The sequence below is a fragment of the Mercenaria mercenaria genome, chromosome 6 (genome assembly GCF_021730395.1).
Source record: "Mercenaria mercenaria strain notata chromosome 6, MADL_Memer_1, whole genome shotgun sequence".
NCBI lineage: Eukaryota > Metazoa > Mollusca > Bivalvia > Venerida > Veneridae > Mercenaria > Mercenaria mercenaria.
The window spans coordinates 31,025,843-31,045,777 of NC_069366.1; the positions used below are offsets into that span (position 1 = coordinate 31,025,843).

Sequence of the window (19,935 nt, forward strand, 5' to 3'; positions counted from 1 at the left end):
GCCTGCATCATAACGACATTATATTATACACGTGTCATTTTTATCAATATTTAGGCGGCCATCTTATTTTCAGAACGGCTGCCATACGTTATGTTATTTTCATATTGCTTATTATTTAATTTCTCTGAAGTGAACCTTATTATTTTTGCATAAATGGTTAGAGTCTGTTAAACAAACCAAAATGGATGATGAAGTTGAATAAATTTGAAACATTTACAAATTATTCCGCTCTTCGATAACTATTTAAATGTATCTATTCTGACCTTCATTCAAATTTCTGCGCTATTTTGGAGCTAATCTTCCGACCAGAAAAAGTATGTACAAAGAGCATGAATAATTGGAAAAGTTTCCGTTTTGTCTAACACGGACATTTATGTCTGCCTTAAGACTGATAGGCTATTTTCACGTGCAAAGCAGGCTTCACGATCGCGCAATTTGTTGCATATATTTGGGTATAATATGACAGGAATATAATATGTTATGTTTGCAATTCCATTTAATTCACAAAAAAATATCATTGATATTTTCCTTAGTCAAACACAATACGCGTTTTGTACCTTAAAGGTCGAAGATCGACTGAATCTTTAACGGTTTATGCACGTGCAGGAAGAACGATTTGTTTTACATATTTGATTGTATTCTTAGGAGAACTTGACTGTTCTAAGATAGGACTAAATATTTTAAATTCTAAATACGATAAATAGATAAACATTTATTTTTTCACACTTTTATTGCAATACAAATATCTATCAAAATGAATTACTCTACACTTAGTCGCTGCACTTTCCTATTTGGTGGTGCGATGACTAAAAAACTGTAAGTCTCCCACAAAAACGGACGGAAGGAGTGGAATTTTGTCTTGCAGCTTGCTTAGTCGTGCCTTTTAAAGTTAGATTCTTGGTGCTCTGACTTAAGACAAGTTGTTGAGTACATTTGTGTAATTATACCTTAGATTGACCCTTTTTATATATTGTAATTTATATAATCTGGTATTTTGTCACTAATTTTACTAATGTTATCAGCGAGGTGTTATTCTAATTTACACTGTCTGGTCTAACCTGGTGAAAATAGGGTAAGTGCGAGGTTGGCATGCCCTAAACACGTTTTTTGTATAGGTTACTGACGTCCCTATTTTCAACTTGCTTTTTGTCCTTTTCGTATTTTATGTTATGTAAATTGTCTTGTTTTGTTTGGTCGTGTTTCTTTCCTCTTCGCCACAACCCCCTCCTTTCCCCATCGCTCTCTTGCATTTCCGCCCCTCTCCTTTTACTATGAGTGATGTTAGGTGCCCATCATACTTTTGGCCATCGACCGTCCCTGGGCGGTCCCCATCTGTGTTGTTTTTCTTGCTTATCTGTTTGATTGTGTGCGTTCGTGCATGTGTGTGTCTTATGTACGTGCGTGCGTGCGTATCTTGCGTACGTGCATGTTTGCGTTGTTGTGGTTTGAAGAGTAGGGAGACCGCGGTTTTGGAGCGTGGCTTTCCCTACTGAATATTCATCCTTGCTTTTTTCCACTTTCCCAAACACTTCCATCTTTTTATCTACCCCTTTTCCATTTTTGTGTTTTGCATATAATCAAAATGTACTTGTTGTTGTATTTTTGAAGCAACCCGTCTGCTACAGTTTCATTTTGTTGTGGGCCTACTTTGTGATGCATGGCTGTCTGATCGTGTTTGGGGCTCCTTACCCTTTTTTACTGTCATATCATATGTAAAACTGAAAGTTATTACATGGAATTATTTATATATATATATATATATGTATTAAGAAGGGTTTTGAAATTGTAGGTAACTCTAAGATACAACAACGGACAATTATATTATAAATACAGAGATGTTTAGCCTTTGCAATACTGAAACAAGATGGTTCTGCATTTAAGTGAAACAATGCCAGTGAAATTATTATTTCATACACACTGTTATAATGCACCTAATCATAAATTTTGCTAAATCAGTAACTTTGGCATAGAGCTACAAATTCCCGAAACATATTTTTATGGAGTATCACTTTTATAAAACTGCCATTTTTTTGTGTTTTACACCTGTCTGGCTTTACTAATATTTGATTAGCCTACTTTACTTCATCTCTGTCGGCTGGAAACACCGCAAATATGTAAACTTGCATACCGAGGGCTCGGCGCAAAACAGGTCCATCTCACATTTTTTTACAAAATCACTTTTTTTGCATATTCTGTTAAAAACATGAAATTCAGATGTTGATTAATTATTAATTAATTACTAATTATCAAAAAAGGTCTATCTTGAACTGGCTTATTTTGTTATTGCAAAACAAGTCCATCTTGAGTTGGACTTCTTTTTCACAGGAGTTAAGTCTGTCTTTATCAGTTTATTATTATTTCTTTAATTATTTTTAAATATTGCTATGTTTGGCATTTTAGCAATGAAAATTATGAATACAACACTTTATGATGGAGTAAGGGTAGCTGATATTTGGCAGAAGAAATAGAGACCATGGACTCGGGGTTACCTACGCATGAGTATATTGGTACCAGTCAGCGGAAGACAAAAATCATTATTTCGCTGCTCTTGTAATTTGTACATTTGTTATCTTGTGTTTGATGTAAATTTAATTACTTTATAGGTGAAGTAACAGGTACTAAATTGTTATGCAAATACTAGTTGGTGTATGGGTATTTCTTCATGTGCAAGTGTTTGGTGAGTCAGGCACTTCATATTGAATGTGTTACGTTAGAAAAGAAAGATCCAGAGCTTCTAACCCTCACCTATCAAGATTATTCCAGAGTAAAAGTGATGAACATCTGCATTAGAATAGATTCAAAATACTCCCAAATAGTTTCACTTCCCTTGCCCCATAAATTTATATACTGTGAAAGTCTAACATCAGCTTAATAAAATGTTTTATTGTAGCTGTGTATATCAAACATAATCTTCAGTATTTGCCATTTTCTCTCTCTGAGATATCAATATGGAGATAATAACAATGATTTTGGATGATTCATATTTTTGGTATCGCCAAGCAGATACTTGAGTTCCAGGGTACTTTACCATCAGTTACTAACAGATTAAAACGTATATTGTTTTACTAAAGGATTTTAAAATAAAATAAGTTATAACACAAGTTATTTTATATGAAATACACTGAAACGCGCTATAATTGTCTGCAGCTCCAGAATAATATAAACACTGATAAAATGTTAACATTAAAGAAGAGTAACAGTCAAATATTACTACCTCTCAAAACCCTAATTGTTTGCTTGCATTTAATTGTGAATAAACTGTTACAAAATTATTCAAGCATGTTTTGAAATATTGCTATTAAAGATGTAAATAAAGATTTTAAGTTTTCGAAATTTCTTCCAATAAACTTATCTCAAGATATACTAAACTTTAATCATCTCTTAAGGGTTTTAAAGCAGCTTAATTTTATTTGCAAATCAGACTATCTTGAGCACTTTTCTAACAAATCTTTACAATATAACAGTGCAAAATAAGTCTATCTTGAGACCATCTTGAGCATTTTTCTAACAAATCTTTACAATATAACAGTGCAAAATAAGTCTATCTTGAGATGAATTTATTTTGCACTAAAGATTATAGTGCACAATAGGATGCACTAAAGATTATAGTGCACAATAGGACCAAGTATCAAATGCATTATTTGAATATTTTTAAGAATAAAAAACAATATTGCATTATAATTCTTACGGAAATTATAGCATATATGTGAAGTATCATCGTTATATTCCCATATCTTACAAAATAAAACAGTTTTTTAGCTCTCCTAAAAATTTGAAAAATCTGAGTTGGACTTGTTTTGCGCTGAGGTCCCGATATGGGGAAGCCATTCGTCTGCCCAAGGGATATTTTGTTCTACCAAGTGTTCCACCATTTTTGTTTTTGTTGTCACACCTACGCCATTGTTGTCATGTGACGACTTGTCCAGCTTCTTATTGTGTTAAAGAACCCAGCTGCTCCCCCGAGCATTAATTTGGTCGTGGATCAGCATTTGGATAGAACCACCGATCTTCCATAATACAGCTCGATGGCTTCCTTACGCTGAGAATTCTACATTGATAACTCAAACTCGGCGACTTGTAACAACTCGGCCACGCAAGTCGGGTCCACCTTTGATATACACCATATGACCTTAACTCTCACATAAACTAGACAAGAAAAACAAAACAAACATGTCATATTTAAAGTCATGTTTTTTAATTGCATTACATGAGGCATTGTATTTTTCCTCGGCGAGAAACATATAAGCTATTTGTTACGAGAAATACTACATAAAATTGGGTTGTAAGAATAATACATAAAATTGTAGACTGTTGTACCTTCAGCTTCGAATTCAAATATGCCTCACCCAGTATAAATTAAAGTGAATGAAAATTGTATACCTACTATATACACTTGCACAAGCTTAAGTACTGATGTGTATGTTATGTTTCATTCGGCATATATAAAAAGTCTATAGGAGTATAGCAAGTGAATATATATATACATTTTTAATTCAATTGATATACCTACTGAACCATTTGAAATTTAACTATTTGAAAACCAATTAACTAACAGTAAATATATGCATTCTAGCAACTAGACACACATGTACTAAACTATTTGAAACTAAACTATTTGAAAACCAATTAACTAACAATAAATATATGAATTCTAGCAACTAGACACACATATTCTAAACTAAAATATATGATAATACATTTGAAGAATTCACAAAAAGCTATAAAGTTGAACGAAAAAAAAATGTTGCAAGGTGATCGTTTCGTATAAACCACATAATTTTATGAACTGTCATAATGTAGGGATTCTCATAAGTTTAAATGAACTAATTAAAAGTAAATATGCTGTTTGTGTAATTCAGGTGTTTAAGAAAAATTAGACAATGATTTAAATTAAGCTGGAATTGCTTTCCGACACCAAGTGCACATTGCGTTGTGTGAAATGATCCGTGTAGGCAAAGTAAACGAAAACAATTGTATATAGAGATAGTACCTAAAATTTTAGATTATGAAAAACAATTAAAAAACTAACATTTAAAACCAAGTATAATGCTAAAGAATTAAAATGATCATTTTTTTATGCATGCTGTTTAAGCTTTTCTGGAACTTCAAACTTAATTTCCATGTAGCCCCTCGTGGGGATAGTCCTGCGTATCAAGTCATTGATAAGGATTTTGGACAGATGATTATCCTTAAATGTTTAAAATTATCAAAATGCCTTTAAAATCATTAAAAAAAGACGTAACTGTAAATGTACAATACAAGCTCCTAACATAAAGATTGTCAGCGCATAAATAAGCAATAGAAACTTTATAGAAATGAAAGGAAATGCATTCTGTTTACGAATGTTGTAGAAGAGTAATTCGATTTTCTGTTTATATACAGTATATATATAGACAAAGGACAAAAACTTGTATACGTATTGTTTATTGTGTATGACATAAACTCATGGGTTGCACCCCTTTGTTTAAAAAAGCTATCTATCTGTATGAAAGCACTTGTGTTGATACGTTGCGTTTATAAACATTTTTCTGTTCTATCTGCATCTCCTACTCTGATCCGTTGATATTTATCCAATGGGAGACATTCACTGATTCAATTTGTGTACAGTTAAAATACACGATTATCTCCCGTTTTCCTTGTTTTTCTGGACACATTTCGAATTTTCCGGTATATGTCGCCTTGGCATCAACATTTCTGCAAAAAACACAAAGTGTTCGATAATAAACTGGTCAAGCAATTTGCATTTTGAAAGCAAAAACACGCTGTAAGTTTGGTTTCCACAAGATAAATGTAACAAATCTTGTAGCATGTTGATTTCAAAATGTCACTCGGATATCTTGAATTAATATGTGTCTTTTTTTGGACAAGACAATATACGACTTAATGATAATATGTAAATAACAATACCGCGTATCAAACTGAATTTTATGCAGTATCTACTAGTTCACGAAAGCAATAACTTTGTCCGTTATTTAAAATGATCTTGAAAAATAGTAATTTCATAAAATAACTTAAAGAAATTCTTTCAAGAAATTGCAAAAAAGAATTGTCTTACCTTTGGCTGTATATAACGGGCCTTTGAACACCAGGTCCGTCAACACGCAGTTCACATTTTGTTAAAGTAACAGGCAGAGGATTTTCAAATGAAACTTCGACTTCGAATTTCTTTTTAACAACTCCCGTCTCCGGTGCCTGTAGAAATGCAAATGTCATTATATGAAATGAACCGCGCCATGAGAAAACCAACATAATGGCTTTGCGACCAGCATGGATCCAGACCAGCCTGCGCATCCGCGCAGTCTGGTCAGGATCCAGGCTGGTCTGGATCCATGCTGGTCGCAAAGCCACTATGTTGGTTTTCTCATGGCGTCGCTCAAATATAAAATCTATATGTATGTTTCTGACTCCAGTGTTACATTAATCTTCACTTCATAATCTGACAAAATGTAAAAAAAGATATTTAATGAGTATAGACAACAAGCGGTCATGTCCATTACTTTAAAGATGCCAGCAAACCCATCAGTATCTATGCATATATTTAATCTTTAGTATGTTGTTTTGTTCTTCACATTTTGCTTTACCTTGATAGTAAGATGTGGTTTGCGAAGTCTAAGTTCTTCCATTTCAGCAAACGTCTGCTTTGTTTCATCCACAAAGCACATACACGATATCTTACACATGCAGTGGTCTGTCAATTTGTCAAGGTAATCGTTCACGTCAACTTCCACGTCTATACACTTGTCTAAAAGGTAAACCAATAAAATTACTCATGTCAATTGTATAAGTATATATATTGTTATTCATGAAATCAGGCACTTTATCTGGTCACACTTGTGAAATGGGGACATGCGTATGAATAAGGAAGATTGGCTGTGGTAATGAGGATGCCAAACATTTCATGACATTTTTTAAATTTGTTACTGCCAAGGTCCATGCAGTAAATTCTCATAAAGACATTTTACTAGATTTTTGCAAGTGTTTTGTTTTTTAACCAGAGAAAATTACTACATACACGTCTTCTAACTATCAAAAGTAATGACAATAGAATTAACGTGTAGCTCTAAACACAGTATTTACCGACAATTGTTAACAAGTATGATCGTATTGAAAAAAAAAAGAATATTTAATTACCAATTGTGCCAGTTACTTAGGTTTCTAAGCCTTCCTATTGTCAGAAATTAAAGAAACTTTAAAGTTGTATTAACATACTCTATTTAGGCTGGTTTTCTGATTGTCCGAAATTACATAAACGATAAAGTTATAACATACCCTCTTTAGGCTGAAGGACTGTCTTGTCAATATCTTGTTCTCTGACCTTTTTATGCAAGACGCCAGTGTAGTATGTGCTTGCTAGCATGAGAGTTCCGTTTACAGTTCTCGTGCTATCACTCGTATTTTTCAATTTCAGACAAAACTTTACCGTATCTCCCATGAACGTATCCGGGTTGGCACACAGTTCAAACTCTACGTCCTAAAACATAGTCGTATATTTTTATGAATATCTAAAAATGACTAATAAGTTCATTTTACATAACGAAAATCGTATACTTAACTGCTAAATGACCAACATTTTCATGGCCATTTCATATCTAAGACCAAATGTTTTCTGTATTTATTGTTTTGAACAAAGAGTGATTTTACCAAACGTTCGCGCGTTGTAGTATTGCTATGTGGTAAAAGAAATGAGACCAGTGCGTACTCGGGTGTCGAACTGAGTAGCTGCTACCCGAATGCTAAGTTATTCGTCGGGTACCGGTGAAGTATGATATAAAGGCACAGAGCCTCCCACATATTATACGTAATAGGAAATATGATATGTCGAGCTAAAGTAACACAAATTATTTTAAATCGAGCAAGTTGTTTCAGGGATCAAGATTTTCAAAGTTTTCCATAAAGCCATATAGTAAAAACTAGCCCCGCCTCCTGTTGGCTATATTTTTTTCATTGTAACAGAATGATTTGAAAGAATCTGGTAGGGGTCACTTAAGGAACACTGCTATGAAACCATTTTGAAATTGGCAAGCAGTTTCAGAGAAGAAGATTTAAAAGTTTCCAAATAGACGTCAGGCAAAACTAGCCCCGCCGCTCAGGCGGTCATGTATTTTAACAAGAATATTATTTGAAGGGTTCTGGTAGAAGGTCACCTAAAGAACAGGTCTGTAAAATCGTATCTAAATAGGGTCCGCCATTTCTAATAAAAGGCTTTAAATGTTTTCTTGTCTTCCTGAATTCTGCGCGAATTACCTAGATTTGAAGGACTCTCCAAAGGAACCACCCAATGAACATTCCTGGGAAGTTTGGCTGAATTTGATTTGATGAATTTTTAAGCAATTCCAAAAGCTCGCCATGAGGATTGTGAGCTTATTTGAGCTACAATTTGATTATTTCTAAAAACAAATGATAAAATGTAAAAGTATTTATCATATATTTGTAAAAGTACATTGAATTTTGATAAGGTAGTGCGGCCAGAAAAACAAATATTACGCCCTTTGCAGAATGATCCAGGTTGTAAATGTACAGCAGAAGATGCATATCTATATTCTATGATATCTGTACTTTTGAAACACCAACGATGTTTGATTGTTTTGTTTAACTATCAAACAAGAACCTCTGATTTTACAATCATATTACCTCTGCCTTTCTATTTTGAATTTTAGTGTTTCATATATTTTAAACAATGGGAAATGATATAAATTGTTTCGTATTTTAGTTGTTACTTCTCAAACACAGATCAACATATTCGGAAGTCTAAAACAATCAAATAATCGGAAATTAAAATCGATATACAGACTCTGCGAAGCAAAGTTAGTGCGAAGAAGTGGAGGAGGTAGAGGCATAAACATTATGGCCGGATGGTGTGTATTCTTTAATCTTTCATTTTAAATATGATGTTTGACTTATAATTGCTCTACCTCAGCTACTGTTTCATATACCACTTTTCTTGAGGAAACGAGATTGGCACGCTGTACAGCAGTTCTTTCCTCGTCCGTACCTGAAATAAATGTTTATTGGGTTATTAGTCACACCGACATAATTTAGGCCATATGGCGGCTTTTGCGGGGTGTTGCACATTCGTTACCTACATGAACTGACTCAGTCAAACCGAGTCAGCTACTATATTGTTCTTGATTGTGGTCTTTGCTTCCATAATTGAGCCGTGCCATGGGAAAACCAACATAGTGCATCTGCGACCAGCATGGATCCAGACCAGCCTGCGCATCCGCGCAGTCTGGTCAGGATCCATGCTGTTCGCTTTCAAAGCCTATTGTAATTAGAGAAACCGTTAGCGAACAGCATGGATCCTGACCAGACTGCGCAGGCGGATGCGCAGGCTGGTCTGGATCCATGCTGGTCGCAAAGCCACTATGTTGGTTTTCCCATGGCACGGCTCATATGATCTTCAATTTTTATTAACTATGATCACAACAGCAGACTTTAAGTGACACAGAAAAGTCTCCCTATACTTGGACTGTATGTTTTATTCTCTGGTCCCCTGGGATTATGGAGAACATTCAGTTTACCAAAATTTAATGCCGCTTCAGCCGGTGTTAGGGGACGTGAGGGCGTGTTGGACATACATTACCTCTCATGAACATACTCAACCGTATCGAATCTGATACTTTTGCTTGTTTTCATTCTATAATTCTAAAGTCTCTGCTTACAGATTTTATTTTCCACTTTTGGAAGTGGAGGAAGATCCCAGGGGCCTCTCCCTCCGGGCATTGTTTTAGGCATAGGCCTGCGCCTGAGTAGAACCACCGACCTCATCTTAAAAGCCATCATGCTAGTTTTTCTGTTGTGAAACTAGAAAATGCTTTTGTAAAAAAGCGCATGTCTCCCCCGATGCAAAGTCCTATAGGCAAGAAGTCAATAGGGGTCAGAAGCGAAAGTCAAAGAGACACTGATGGTTGGCTGCAATAGGGATCATCTACTTGGCATGTCCAGTCATCCCGCTAAATTTCAACATTCGTGGCCTAGTGGTTCTCAAGTCACTGTTCAGGCTCCTGTGACCTTGACCTTTGATCAAGTGACCTCAAAATAAATAGGGGTCATCTACTCTGCATGTCCAATCATCCTATTAAGTTTCAACATTGTAGGTCAAGTGGTTCTCAAGTTATTTCCAAAAAATGATTTTACATGAACAGGCCACTGTGACCTTGACCTTTAATAGACTGACCCAAAAAGTCGATAGGGGTCATCTACTCTACATGTTCAATCATCCTATGAAGTTTCAACATTCTGGGTCAAGTGGTTCTCAAGTTATTGATCGGAACTGGTTATCAATGTTCAGGCCCCTGTGACCTTGACCTTTAATGGAGTGACCCCAAAAATCGATAGGGGTCATCTACTTTGCATGTACAATCATCCTATGAAGTTTCAACATTCTGGGTCAAGTGGTTCTCTAGTTATTGATCAGAAATGGTTTTCAATGTTCAGGCCCCTGTGACCTTGACCTTTGACAGAGTGACCCCAAAATCAATAGGAGTCATCTACTCTTCATGACCAATCATCCTATGAATTTTCAACATTCTGGGTCAAGTGGTTCTCTAGTTATTGATCGGAAATGGTTTTCAATGTTCAGGCCCCTGTGACCTTGACCTTTGACGGAGTGACCCCAAAATCAATAGGGGTCATCTACTCTTCATGACCAATCATCCTATGAATTTTCAACATTCTGGGTCAAGTGGTTCTCTAGTTATTGATCGGAAATGGTTTTCAATGTTTCAGGCCCCTGTGACCTTGACCTTTGATGGAGTGACCCCAAAAACAATAGGGGTCGTCTACTCCAGCAGCCCTACAACCCTATGAAGTTTGAAGGTTCTAGGTCAAATGGTTCTCCAGTTGTTGCTCGGAAATGAAGTGTGACGTACGGACGGACGGAAGGACGGACGGACGGACGGACGGACGGACAGGGCAAAAACAATATGTCTCCTGGGGGAGCCATAATTAATTTCATGTAAATGGAAACAAGAAAACAAAAACATGTTTTTGCATAACTTGAATTCCATTAGAAATATGACTGCCAAGAATTTATAATGACCCAGAATTTATAATAAACGAGGGTTGCATAATCCACTGTAAACGTTAAACTGTGCGTGCAACTTTTATTATGCGAGCGAGTGGATAAAGTCGTTGACTTCAAACATATGCTATCGTATCGAAATGTAAGGAAGCTATCAAGCTTATTGACTGTCGTTGACCATACTTGAATCATCAAAGCAGCTGGATAGCCGCCTAAGCACCTAAAGTGCATCGCCGTAGCTTACCATCAACCAAATGTAAAATGCACAAACGCTGCCTTCATTAAAATGTCATAATTTGACATAAGCTCTGCATTAAGACCGATGTTTGACATACTCCTTGATGAAAGTAAGAAGCAGTACAACTACCCCCTGCTTCGTCTCAGTGCAGTTATATCTAGTCCTTTGTTGTGCTTTTAGATCTTGGAGCACATTCATGTTATCTATTAGAACGGAGCTAGGGATTGCGACAGATATTGCAAATTATTTTACCTGTCATGACTAAACTCCATCAAACCGTGTCTGCTATTATTTGCTTGGTTGTGTTCTAAGCATTCAAACGAATCTTCTTCAACATTGATCTGTTACTATTTCTTTTTCTTTGGGATAATGAAGCACATAAGATCTGTTTTGTAACAGTGTTTTGCATAAGTGTGCAAGGAGCCCGACCGGTGTTGCACCTTTCATTTTCTTTCATGAGCAAACCGAATCAAACTGAGAGGTCTCTGCCTGCTAAATTTCTAAAATAGACTGGTCCATCATTCAATTTGGGCAACATCATATATTATTCAAAGTGGGGTGTTTACTTAAAATTTACCAACTGAATAGTGAACAGTGCAGACCATCATCAGACTGCACGTATGTGCAGGCTGATCTTGGTCTGCACTGACCACAAAGGTTGAATCACTTGCCAGCAGCAGGCTAAAGGTTAATTCTATGCTTCTAAAGGATTTTATCTTAGATTTTCTGTAATATATTCCCTGTAAGAGTTTAATGGAGATATGTTTTATCCATCATGATAGTAGTTATTAGAACCGAAGCATCATGACCTACCCTCCTTGAACTTATACTGTTCTGTTATATCCTCTCTGTCTGGGTCTAATCCAGCAGATATCTCCCGCCAAGTGGCACGACCATACGCTCGTTTGGTACTGATAAATCGACCAACGCTACAAAGGAAATAGAAGTGGAATGTTATATAGCATGGTTTTAATTTCAGAGGCTTGATAATACAAGATCATTCCAGCTGTTTCAAACGATGGGACCGATATATCATAGCTGTGGGCAACCAGCTAAGAGGTGTAGGACAAAGACGGTAGCTAGGAACAGATTTACACTATTTTATTTTTAAAGTAATGATAAGATAAATTATCCTTACTTATGATTAAAATCATGTCATACGCGTGTGTGCATTATTGAAAGTGTTCATTATCTTTTCGTAATGTTTATCGAAATGATTACCAAGTCGAAGTCTATTTACTATCCGCTTTGGAAAGGAAACACTTTCTGACGTAATCTTCTCAGCGAAGTTCAAAAATTCATACAGTTTTGAAAATAGATAAATTACATCTCTTGTATATTAACCAATTGTCTATCAAATATTTGACTTATTATATAACTTTGTCTATTCCAAAAATACCATAGGTTACTGAACAACACTCAAAATACAGTTTTACTTTTTCGGAAAAGGTTTTTTAGTAATTTCTCAGTTTACTCTATCCTTTGAATGTCCGACTTATTTACGCCTGTGTGAAATCCTGTTGGTGAGAAACATTAACTAGAACTGTTAAACCCTTTCAATACATTTGAATTATCATTTATGCGTTTTAGTACATTGGCAATTATAAAAGAGCAATAAAATATATCCCGGCACAACCAGTTTTCGACCGCTTAACAAGTTTTCTGTGCAGTTTTGTACAAATGCAAGTCCAAATCTTTGGTTTATTGTCTAACACTTTCTATCAGCATAAGTGCTATAAAAGCATACCATTTAAGTTTCAAGTTTCTTACAGATCGAATCCCTGGCATGATGGTTTTGAAAGCCATCAGTAGGAAGCCATGCTGAAAATTTACAACCTAAATTCGACCACAGTTGGTATTTTCCGTCCAGCAAAATGAAACAGCACTAAACTTTTACTGTAGTTTCATTACAATATGGCAAACACAGAACACTCAAAATTCAAGTCTGGCAACAAACACCAAAACCAATATGGCAGATAATATACTGTAGGTACACTTGCCTAAATTGGCACCTAAATTACAGGGGCTAGGGTAAAGTAAATGGCAGCCAAAATTTAGTGCATTATCTAAAGAACTATATCATGTGCTCAATTACTCCAGAGAACCAGGGTGTCACATCTGCTACATTTATAGCTGTCACAGATGACAATGTATTATATAATTGCTAAGCTTTTGACACTCCGAATATTTCAAATTGCTTAGAAAATGAAGAAAACTGTTGCAAGGACAGGCATCACGATTGCATTGTCAAAATAATTTAATACTAGTATGCTTCACAATTCTGGCAGTAAGCATGTGTTAAGCAATAAACATTTAGTGCAAAAGATATATAAATACTGATATTGGCTTAAGCAAGAATAGGTAGTAGACAAGGAAAGATGCAGGTTTTTTAGTAATAAGAAAAACCTCATGAAAACATAGTACTGCTACATAAATGGAATTTATATAATTTTCCAAGTACCAAAACTGAAAGAGAATAGGTTCCTAACATGTTCTGTCTCTGCTGTAAACAGTGAAACAATCACAACTGATAAATTTGGCTTGTAAAGATTTTTTAATGTTTATCGATTTTGTAACTTTTTCTGTCAATAATAAAGACACAACTGTGTCTCAAAATTTTCAAATCTGATTGCTATAGATGCAATATTTTCGGATAGTTTTTAAAATTCTGTTAATTTAGACTTTTTTAAATTTTTTCCCGGGAAGAACTTCCGATTTCTGGCACAATGTATCTCTTATGTCATTCAAAAAATATAAGTTATTACCTATAATCAAAATAGACTTGTATCCTTAAAAAAAAATGTACAAACCATTTCTAGTTCATATCGATTTCTTTATTTTAAAAACTACTACTTATACCGTTTCGGGAATAGTTACTTATACCGTTTCGGGAATAGATACTTATACCGTTTCGGGAATAGTAGGTGATATCTCCCTACTCTTCATAATTAATGATATACATTGTATTTGAACAATATTTCATGAACACATCATACCAACCCGTATTTCTGGACATAAACCTGGTTCATTTTGCCATTAGCGTCCATTTGCCAGTAAACCTTATCAGCGTTGACTTCGGCAAAGAGGAAACGTCCGTCATAAGGATAGAATACTTCTCCCCGTTTGACAGCCAAGAGCGACATCGGTCCCATGCAATATACACCTGTGAAACACGAACACAAGTTGATATTAAATACAACTCAGACCCACTTTCACAAATTGATTTTACATACACCTGAGAACCACTAATACAAATTGATTTTACATACACCCGAGAACCACTTTTACAAATTGATTTTACATATACTTGAAAGCCACTGACATACGTTCACTTGAAAAACACCTGAGAACCACTAACAGATTTTACATACATCTGAGAAACACTTACACAAACTGATTTTAGATACACTCTAGAACCACTAACACAAATCGATTTTACAAACACCTGAAAGTCACTTGTACACAAACTGATTTTATATACACCTGACAGCAACTTACAGAAATTGGTTTTAGATAACATGAGAAACTACTAACACAAACTAAATTCTTGAAAACAAATATATTCTATATCACTGCAAATTTAGTTTGGTTTCATTTGGGATACCGGTCTTACCCTCGCTTGTTTCTTGTGGTGTGGCATCGATTGCTTGCCATCCTCCGTATCCCGGTGGCAGATCTGGCCGGGCAAGCCACACGTCGTTCCAAACATGGAAGTTCCTGAATGTCATTACAGCCATGAATTATTTTCAGTAAACATGACAAACTTAGCGCTACCTTCAGTAGCAATACATGTTGTATTACTAGCTTATGTTTTATTTCCATCAAAGAGCTGAAAATAATTTATTTATCTCTGTAAGTGATTATTTTTCATCGTTACATCTTGTATGCTAATGCAGATGTCGATGATTACTTTATTTAGACAACTCAAATCCTAACATATTCCTGCGAACATGTCTATTTTTCAAAATTTAATATGCATTAAGGACCTTTGTCGCAGTTATCCAAACATTTATTTGACCTGGGGTCGTGAAATGTTATTGGAACATTGTTCAGCACGTGTAGTTGTTCCCCTCAGTAGGTCCTAGTTGAGAAGGAGGAAATACATGCCCAAGGTTTACAACTTCCTTATTATATCTCCCCTTTCAACAGCGATGTATAATAATCCGTTATAGCAAAATAATCAAAGATCGCCCATAATTTTAAACTTGAAAAACAAAACAATCAGTTTAGAAATACAAAATACAATAATTTTAAAAATGCTATTAAGGGGGCGGGCTCCAGATTAAGATTCTTTAGTAAAATAAAATAGGGAAATGTTGTTGTTCCAAAGCGTGTGGCTTCCCAAGCATTTAGAATGGACGATAAGATATTTTATTTTTCAAAACTCAGACAGTAATTACGTGCGTTCGTATTTACCAAACTGAATCGTCATCATGGCACTCGAGAGGTTTTCCTTTATGATCGAAGTGACAGTCTATAGTGATGCTGCCATCAGTATCATGTGCAGACGCAAAATTTGTCACACTTCTAGCAGGTATACCCAGAGCCCTACATACTGAAAATAGTGGTTTTTATATGACGTAATATATTTTATTTCAAATACAAATTCACAGCGTTTTAGGGATATTCGTCTGGCGGGTATAACGTTTATTTACAGTATCTGATATGTTAAGGATATTGTTGAATGTTTATAGAATAGGTTCGCACACAATTTATCAGTGTCATTTTTTTTTCAGTTGATGTTTTGTCACTGACCGTTCAAGAGCGATGTCCACCTGTGGTCCTTTGTCTATTTGGTTTATCTAATTGTATGTTTTTTGACGTCCTTTATGAACAAATCAATCATGATTTCTTTTTAAAAAAAGGTACATCTTTAAACGTGTTATTGTCAACAGAATATTTGTCTTTGTCAGTCAGTTTAGAAAATCACGAACTTTTTAGGTGTTAACGAATGTGTCTCTAGGGTAGATCGATAAGTGCATAATTTAACAAACTCTAACTGGTTTTCATAAAATTGAAAATGTTCTCAATGAAACAATTTTGTTATGTGCCTTGCACTATTTGCATATATATTCATTTATCTTTTTTATTATACCACATTTATATAGCACTCTTTTCATGCACATGTACACGTTCAAAAGTGCTTAACAGAATAAATTGCAAACAATACGAACAAATACGCGAACAAAACGAAATGCATTCCACATTAACAAAAGATCGCTGTAACTCCCTTAGACCCTAATACAATAATTAAGGTGTGTGTTTACCAGTTGTTACAACTCCAGAAAACACCCAGCATTGTCCATACTGTACAGGGCTTCTTGTTTTGTAGTACTGGTCCAGAATGGCCACACTCCCGCTCCATTTCAGTGGCGAAGTACCACCCTCGTAGTCTCCACTCCAGTTCCCAACAAGAACACCGCCGTCGTCCGGAGCATTTACCTTTAATCAGGGCAATTTAAAGATTAAATTCGTTTATCTAACGATACATACCTTTTAACTAACTCGCATGTGCATGAATCTTCCCTATTATTCTAATGTATATTTAAATCCATGTATCGTATGAACATGTCACATGTACAAGCAAGACAAGAAAGTAAAAAAACGGTTTTAGAAAAAAAAGTATTTGAGATAAGAACAAATGAACTATCAATCCAGATGCACGTGTCAGAAAACGCTCTTACATCACTAATGATGAAGATGCAATGCTTCGACTTCTAAGTATTTGCTGGATGTTTGAACATAGTTTTGGGAGTTTCTTACAATATCTCTATTGATACAGTTTAAATATGACCCACGACTGACTACTTACGTCAACCTACTATCGTTTCACAAAACAGACGTGCATAACGACACCCATAGGCGACGAATAGAGAGTAACGGAATGGACCTGATGTGGCTATCCGACGATGAGGTATGATATGGGCTCACTGACTGGTGCTAGCGGTACGTATGTTACTTAATTAGATATGACACACAAGCCGGTAATAGGGGACGTTTCATAACCTCTCATGAACATGGTCGGTAAAAATGAGGCTGATTTTTTGCACGTTTGTGACCTATGCTTCAAAACTCCTTCTATAGTGTTGAATTATAAACAATTTCAGTCAAAATGAGTCTGATTTAAGTTGCACGTTTATTTCCTATTCTTCAAAGCTTCTATAGAATTGAATTTAAAAATATATTTCTACAGTTCAACAGTTCAAAGTCATATAACAACATAAGCACGCAAATATAAGATACAGGTACATACCAGTTTTGAAACCATTCTAACGATCGCAATGGGATCACCTCTAGAGCTATCAGAGAGATTGGATTTGTCGAGTAAATACATCACACAATCTAACACATCGCCTTCAAACTGTAAAAAAAAAATATTCAAAACTATGTTTTTATTCGATGATACTTGGTCTGGTTAGGTATAGGTCTTAACACAGACAGCAATATACGGGACTGGCTGATTTTATTTGCCACGATCGACTATTCGAATATTTTCTCTATTAAACGAAACATATACAGTTATTGAATAAACTTGATATAGCATCTGTCCTGATCAACTGACAACAAGTCACGGCAGATGGCAGCATGAACTATAGGCGTTGTTGAAATACTGTAGAATTAAAAGAGACCCTTTCAAAAAGGAGATGTTTGTTGGTAAACGCCATTGAAAATTCATTTGATATACATTTTGTATAAATTTCTAAATTTAAGCATTATTTAAGAAACATAAGTATATCATTTTAATTGTGGAATCATATACCTGGCCAAAAACCCATGGTTTAGGCGAAATCATCTTGTAGTTACCAGAGTAAATTTTGCCAGTGTCATTTAGGATATATTCCCCAAGAAGATTTTCTTCATACATATATACAAGATCATCTGAAAATATCACATTATGGAACCTACATATCCTTTTTTCCACCAGAAAACCAGGTAGCATAAATAACACACATGCATATATTCATTAAATAATCGGAGCATTTATATTTAAACTTCAGAATAAAATTCGTCAGTTTGGAGGTTTAACATTAAGACGGCTGACGGCAAGTGATTCTACCTTTGCGACCAGCGATGACCGTGACCACGGTCTGTGCTGTTCGTTATTGAGTCAGTAAATTTTCAGTGAACAACCCTTCGAATAATAAATGGTATTACCCAAACTGAATCACGGACCAGTCCATTTTAGAAATTTAGCAGGGTAAGGGTTAGATCTAACTAAATGAATGTCAAGAAGTAGGAACAATAATATCAATGAAACAAAATCATTACTTACAGAAGGTAATATACAAAGTGTATATGATAAAATATCATTCCTTCGAAGAAACATTCTTTTCCATGTGGTGCATCAAAATCTCAGGAAACAATGTTGAACTTCTAATGTGCAAAAAAAAAATGGTATCGAATCGACCATAGTGCACTTAATTAGTATTTAATCATATAGGCATATCTTAAACAAAAAACAGGAATGTCGGTTTCTTGAATAAAGTATCATTGTTCTGACATGTATTAGATATATTTACCTTTACACCACGGGTTGAAAAGAATATAAATCGGCGTAGCATGCGTGTATCTGAAAACATCAACATTATTTTCTGACCGTTTTACAACATCTATTTTTAGCTGCCACTTTCCAACTGCGCATGACGGCGGAGTGTTCACAACGAGGCTAAGGGTATTTCCATCTTTACTTTTGACGAAAGCGCCCCATTCTTTCGGAACATCTCGGTCGGAAAGGATAAATTCTACATGGGTACCTCTCGACGGTTTTGGAGATTTCCCTGGAACAGGAAAATATTTTAGTTGTGTTAGTGTCGTAGATTAACATTAGCATTTTTAAAGTAAAGACTAAACACGTTTTTACGAGTTTTTAATTTCGAAATATTTGAAAACATGCATGTCCACGTTTATAACAGATAGCGAAGCCACATTATTATCAATGAAATACTAGGTAATTTTATGTCTAATTCAGTTTTATTTCATTTTTAAGTTGTTGCTGTAATATAGATCAAATATGTGTACTTTAGAAGCAAGTGTGGATATCATTATTTCTTAAGATGTACGCTGGTGTACTTTTTTCTATTTAAGATATATCCTAAGTAATCATATCCAGTCATAAAGATACTTTGAAACTGTTACATACAGCCATCTGCTCAATATACAAGTTTACCGTACACATATGCTACAGGAAAAATACTTAATCAGGATTGAGTGCCAAAGTGTAATTTTTCACACAAACAAATACATTTATCTTAATGTCGACTTTTTAGCTAGAAATAATTAATCAAGTAAGAGTGATGGCTATGAACTTGAAAGATAATATGATCCAATAAATATCGAGTATTTGTGGACACAGAATAAGAATGCTCAAGTATTAAGCGGTACTATCATTTTGGCAATTAATTCAAGTGTGTAGCGTATCGGGTCGTTATCAACTTTTCTAAAGATATTTTGATCCAATAAACATTGTGGCCAAGTTAGTGACATGGAAAGATGCTAAGTTAAAATGCACACTGCACACTTTTTAGTGATAAGGCAATAATTTGAGAGCCAATAGAACTATACATATAGTGCCAAAAAATGTTGACAAAATTTGTGAACGTTGTAAGAACTGCACATCACAATTTAGAGAAATTTCAAGATCATAATCTCAGAGACAGGACTAATGTGATCAGCT

The 19,935-nt window shown here is 35.1% G+C and overlaps 1 protein-coding gene across 1 annotated transcript; it reads right to left on the bottom strand.

Moving 5' to 3' along the window:
- Positions 1–4,175: 4,175 nt before the first annotated feature.
- On the bottom strand, positions 4,176–19,407 carry LOC123549264 (hemocyte protein-glutamine gamma-glutamyltransferase-like). The gene is made up of 14 exons (XM_053546742.1): positions 19,398–19,407; positions 18,782–19,039; positions 18,022–18,140; positions 17,515–17,622; positions 16,529–16,703; positions 15,678–15,816; positions 14,875–14,978; positions 14,262–14,424; positions 12,075–12,190; positions 8,913–8,992; positions 7,270–7,471; positions 6,582–6,742; positions 6,056–6,192; positions 4,176–5,694 (listed from the first exon to the last, which is right to left on the bottom strand). Exons 1-14 carry the CDS (start codon positions 19,405–19,407, stop codon positions 5,547–5,549), a joined length of 1,920 nt encoding a protein of 639 aa, XP_053402717.1. The 3' UTR covers positions 4,176–5,546.
- Positions 19,408–19,935: the final 528 nt, after the last annotated feature.